Below are 6,410 nucleotides of genomic sequence, written 5' to 3'. Positions count from 1 at the left end.
TTCGTGTAAATTCTTTTTTATCATATTTTAGATGTGAAATTTAACATATTCGCAGAACAACCTATCTAAATAAAGTTTAAAACGCAACAACAGCGCGGGCATTTTATAGTTTAAACACAGGAGGAAAGAGTAAAAGATTTAATGGACACACAGGTTATTTTGTAATTGTGTATATCTATTTTTGAAGATTTTATGGCGCACTACAAGTTTCAAGAATGAACGATACTTGTTCTCAAGTAAAATTAACTTTGGGGCGAGGGAGGGGAAGCGGCGATGTTCACAACATATTTGTATGTTCCTTTTATGCCCTTAGGCAATTTTTGATCACCTACATGGACTGGAGCCATATTTTACAGTGATAAAATATATATAATTTAGGAAAATTTGCTTAAGGACAGATGCTACAAATAAAACTCTGGAGTTCCAATTTTTACCTTTTTCATACCTTTTTTTATCACTAGCCTAGTATGTTTCCAACAACATCATGAACATTAATGTGAACATTTTAAATATAAGATTAAAAAAAAAAACATGTGGCTAAACTTTCATGTTACTTAAATGTTAACATGGCTTAAGTTGTTATTTTCATGATTATAAAGAAAGATTTTTTGTATCATCTGTCATGTCTCACCCCACCCAGCTGTAATTGGCACTGGCTTACATTGTATGCTGGGGGTTAACCTGCTATGGGCTGGTGTCCCATCCAATGGGAATTAATGATTCTCATCTGCTTAGCATTACAGAAAATGGGTATAAACACAGGCCTTATGAGCCTCATGACAAGATGATGTTTTAAGTTTAACTAACTATTGATTGATTATATTAAAGGTGCTTAGACACAGATTTGAACTTAATATTTTCTCAAATTTTCTGGATAATATCATGACTATTGCAATAGATTTCACACAAAAATATATTTAAAAACTTATTTTATCTTGAAATTATTGGAACTACGAATTCCGGGACTCGTTTGATTAACACATCTTTGCAGTTACACAAATATTAACTTTATCCTTAATATTTAAGAAAAGAAGCGATTTGGTTATGTATTAATGAAAAATATTACATCTATAATCCAGAAAATTCAGAGTAGAAATGTTCGAAAGCAAAACCAACTCACCAGTATTGTCAGTCCGTGCTCTGTGATGTGTACAGAGTTTAACAAATTGAACACACCTGTGAAACGTAAACTGTTTTTGTAAGCAGGGCATGAGCTCTGTTATTGTTCAACAGTTCATGTTTACGATTCACCGGGTGTGTTCAATTGTCAAACTCTGCACACCCCACTGAGCACGGACTGACAATACTGTGTGTGGGTTTTGCTTTCGAACATTTCTACTCTGAATTTTCTGGGTTATAGTTTTAATATTTTTCATTAATGCACAACAAAATTGCCACTTTTCTTAAGTACTGTATTAAGAATAAAATTAAAATATGTGAAAGCGCAAGGATGTGTCAATCCAATGTGTCCAGAAATTCAAAGTTTTAATAACTTCAAGATGAAATACGATTTATATTATATTTTAGTGTGAAATGGTATAGCAACATCTGAGTCATGAAATTATTCAGAAAATTAGAGAAAATATTATTAACTTCAAATCTGTGTCCAAGCACCTTTAAAGCAATGAAATATTCTTACTTTATTGTTGATAATAGGAAATTTCTGTTAACATCTTATTGTTGTGTACTCATGTATGACTTTTATTTTTATATTGTCAATATTAAGGAATTCTAGTTTACATATACTTGTATATGACATTTATAGTATCAAGTATTTGTTAATTAACATGTTTTTATAATCACACAGGGTTTCGACATGATGGAAGGTTCAACTTCCTCTTTGAAATATGGAAAACGCCTGATGCAAAAGTATGGACAACAACTGAATGGGGCGCAGCCGCCAGATTATGGGGTTTTCTGTTGTAACGAAGAATTCAGTGATGTTAGAATCACGGTTGGAGACACAACCTATTTTGGTCATCGCATTGTTCTGGCAAGCGCCAGTGAAGTCTTTCAAACCATGCTTTCGTCTGTAAGTCTCGAGTGTTAACATGATGGTTAAAAGTTTCCATTTTTCCATCAGTTTTGTCTCTACTCACAAATCTGGTAACAAACCTTTGACCTTGGAAAAAAAAAATATGTTTCTGCTTAACACACTAACCCTAAAATATAGCACTGACCTTTTTTTCTTTTTCAAAATGTTTATCAGTGAGGATCTGAATTTTGTATTTTTTCCAATGTATAAAAATTTCGAATGTAAATTTAAATCACAGAAATGTTTCAAAGCATCAGTCCTATCGTCATCCATGTTTTGTTTGAAGAAATTCACAAAAAGTGAATAAGTGCCTTTCTAATCCCTATGTACCATAAGCTTGAAAGTGGAAACATATTTCTTTTTCTAGGCCTTGCATGCATTATATACAGAGAGAATCAGGAATGCTGTATATTGCAACCCCCAGTCAAGAATTAGTTTGAAAGTAATATTTCATAAACAAAATCAGGTTTGGGGATACATGTACAATTGGCCAAAGACTATTTTCAGTGGATGCAAAAGTTTTTGGGGTCTCGTAGGACAGTCTGTCCTTTGTACTCAAGGGACACAAAGAACTGAACACAAAAAATTTTTCAGACCAAAATCATTTACAATCATCCTGCAGGGTTTTCCTTAAGTAATGAAATAGAAGGGGACATTTAAAAAGTAAAATGGGATCTGGGGTTCCTCCCCTAATGGGGATTTATGAGGAATACCAAAATAACCGGGGGATTACATCATAAAGGTGGGGAAATTCCCCGGGTCTTAGGAACAACCCTGCAGCATGTATAAAAATTCAAAGTGAAACAAGTGAAAATGCAGAACCTAGGAAATCTTGCAGTCCATGCATATTTACTCGCCTTCATTTAAGCTCTTCAATTTCATTATGTGCCAAATTTTTGTCTCTTAGATTTTGGCACAAATCCAAGAGCTTGAATGAGTCTGATTATAAGTGATAGAGATAAAGAGAATATTTAAAATTTCTATGGAGAATATTTTTTTCCTATGATGATATGCATTGGATGGATGTGGAAAACTCCAGTATAGAGTAAAATCAGATTTCCAATCATAAAGTAATTTTTTAAACTTAATTTCTAATTTCAGGTCTGGTGTTCGACCTCTGATCTTCATTTGGAGGAAACTGGTGACTGCGAGGAAGTTTTCCCAGAATTCCTTGAGTTTCTCTACACATGGAAAGTAAAGCTGAATGAGGAAAATGTCATTCCACTCGGTCTATTGGCTGATAAGTATCTGGTCAAAGATCTCGCTTCACTGTGCATTGATTTCATGGTTGAGGAAGTCTGTGGTGAAAATGCCATCCCTTGGTTTAGGTTTGCTTTGAAATATGATGTCAAGGCATTGTACAATAAGTGCATTACGTACATAAGCCATAATTTTGAGCATTTCAACCTCAGTGGAAAGCTGGTGGAACTGGAAACCAATGAGCTGAGTTTGGTGTTGGATTCTGGCGCCATAGTTTGCAAGTCGGAAATGGATATCATCCAGGCAATAATAAAGTGGATGAAGGCATATGATCGACCAGTTCAGGAAAGTCTGCGAGATGATATTGTCAAGTTGTTTGGCAGTGTCCGTGCCCCAATGCTTTCTCCCGATGATATTGATAAGATTGAAAAGATGAAAGAAATACAGGATTTTGTAATGTTACTGCTTCCCAAGTTCTACATAAGCTACAAGTACCACTCATTTGGCTTGGGAGTTCAAATTCCACCTGAAGACAAAATGTTCAAAAATTACGTCCCAAGAATATACACCGAACGTTGTGGAACCACTTTCAAAACCACAACATTTTGGGAACATTATTTCCAAACGCCATCACACATGTCGGCAAAATACGGAGCCACTTTGAAATGGAAATACCAAAACAGAAAACCTAACGAACTAGATCTACTTCCCTCCCCGGTCAGTGCACTGGGGAATCTGGTTCCCTTCAAGCTTAGGGTGATCCGCTTGACCAAAAGAGAACGAAACGGCTTTGCAGAGGTGAAAATTATGAATGATACCGTAAACCAGGTGTCAAGCTATGGTCCATGTATCAACATGGGAGACTCATTGGGCTACGAAAATGACATCAAAACTCATGGATTGACTGTGGTCATCCTACCAGACAGTTTGCCAATATGATTGTGGACGATTCTGATGCAAATTTATATTTGGTTTGTACAGATGTAAATGTGTTCAAATATATGGGGTTTTTTTTTGGGGGGGGGGGGGGTGATTTAAGGGTACTTATTTTCATCATGTTCATAAAATTTCATGTTTTTTTTGAGTGCACTATGTTTATCAAGCATTAGAAAATGGTAAATGAATAAATTCTGAATTGTGATGAAATTGGTAGTATTTCTTTGCTACACCTGTGTGCATCTGCAATCATGTATATTGAATCGTTTCGTGTTTTTATATATTCGATATTTACAGATAAATTGTAAGTACCATAGATACATGTTTAAGCGTAATTTTTGTTTGAGTGACTACTTTTTAAAGTCTGAAAATGTTAGCAGTATATGGTTTTATTGTCATGATTGTGTGTTGAATGGTAAGCAGCTGATGTTGAACAAAATCAAAAAATAGAATTTAAAGAGCACAGTATAGGGGGCACAAGTACCTATTGTTAACATGCTGATCCATGTAAACAACACAAGCAATCCACCTTTACTTCATATTTTTTTTAACTAAATCAATATAAATATTTGTACATCCAATTAATAAATTTCAATTAAACTTATTTGATTTAATAACATCCCTTCTTTAAAATCTTACATTTGTCAAAAATAATTTATAGATCATAAGCTTTATTCAGCTTTATCATGTTTATTGTAGACTTTCAATGAACTTGTTCCATTACATCAATAGTTCAGAGATGATTATGGTTCATTTTCTGACTTAGTTGAATTATATAATTGATTTCAAGAGTGTTAAGATTTCATGAAAGACAACTTATGATGAAGTGATTTTTAAAGTCACCAGCTTTTGCAGAAATTTAATTTTAATGACTATTAATTTATTTCAGTTGACCACCTAAATCTGTGTTCATACTGAAATTGTTAAAGTACTTTTGGCTTTTGCACAGTTGTGTAATATTACACTGATTACGCACATGTATAAACTAGGGCATTTCTTGTAGAAGACTTAAATAAATTTACAAGAAGCTTTTTAAGTTGCTATTTCTATTTGTTTCATTTGTGAAGGTTGTTTATTAGATTGTATATTTATTTATTTATTTCATGTTGCTCAAAATAAAAAATACACATTGATATAAAATTCATAAACAAGATATACATTCTGTTTCAGAGTCATTACAATTGATCCCAGAAGTGAATAAAATTTGTTGATAAATATAGGGACCTGATTTTGTTTTGTTTTTGTTATTATATGTTTTGTTAATGGGTAGCTATTGTAATATCTTATAGTTTTGGCACTTTATTATAACATTTTCAGGTGTATATTTGAACGAGAACAGAAAAATCTTGGGAGACTAAACAATTTATTTATTTGACTGTCATTTTAATTTTCAGTTTTATTCTTGTTTTATTTTACTATTAATGGCTTTTTTGTTACGTTGGTTGTACCTATATACCAGTACATGTAATTTATTACTGCAGGTATTATGTGTCCACATTAAACTTTGATTTTACTGTGAAAGCTTATATTTTCGTGGGGTCAAATTTCTAAGTTTGAAGAAAAAAATATTGGTTTGTGGGAATTTGATTTCATGGTTGAGGAAGTGTTCAGTAGTTATGTTTATGAAATTTTACATTTTCGTGATGGACATGATTCATGGATCTCTTTATACCTTGAAAACAATAAAAATGAAACCCCCACGGAAGTTAGTGATTTTCCAGTAATTCATTGTCTGACTTGTATGAATTACATTAATGATTTCAAGAGTGTTCAGATTTCATGCAAAACAATTTATGATGTTGATTTTTAATGTCATTAATGAGTAATTATTTAAAATGAATACTCTAAAATGTATAAACTATGGCGATTCTTGAAAGAAATTTATACTTAAATGAATTTACAGTAAGCATTGTCATTTCTCTTTGTTTCATTAGTCGTGTTTGTGTAGGGCTTTTAGGTTGTATATTTATTTAGTGTATGTTTGCAATAACTTGAAAGTGCTTAAGGCCAAGCTTAAAAATTTCTTTGTTTGCAGTTGCCAACCCACAATTTTTAGAATAGGTGGGTAGGTAAATATTTTTTATGCCCCCACCTTGAAATGGCCTGGGGCATATACACATGTAGTGTTACCCTCTGGGTCTGTCATTCTGTCGTAGTTTTCTAGAGTTTTTTGTTTTAGATAATAAGCTGGTTTTTGGTATGAATTTTGATATCTATGATCAGGTTTTAGTTTTGTGTT

General features: G+C 32.9%; 1 protein-coding gene across 1 annotated transcript; it reads left to right on the top strand.

The window, feature by feature from the left end:
- The first annotated feature begins 121 nt into the window (after positions 1-121).
- Positions 122-4,248, top strand: LOC133178511 (kelch-like protein 7). The gene is made up of 3 exons (XM_061313200.1): positions 122-153; positions 1,808-2,032; positions 3,137-4,248. Exons 1-3 carry the CDS (start codon positions 142-144, stop codon positions 4,172-4,174), a joined length of 1,275 nt encoding a protein of 424 aa, XP_061169184.1. The 5' UTR covers positions 122-141; the 3' UTR covers positions 4,175-4,248.
- The last annotated feature ends 2,162 nt before the right edge of the window (positions 4,249-6,410 follow it).

Source organism: Saccostrea echinata, unplaced genomic scaffold, assembly GCF_033153115.1.
Source record: "Saccostrea echinata isolate AGI-Se365-2 ecotype Australia unplaced genomic scaffold, CSIRO_AGI_Sech_v1 ptg000003l, whole genome shotgun sequence".
NCBI lineage: Eukaryota > Metazoa > Mollusca > Bivalvia > Ostreida > Ostreidae > Saccostrea > Saccostrea echinata.
Note: the sequence above shows the minus strand (reverse complement) of the source record. Positions and strands in the feature narration are given on the sequence as shown.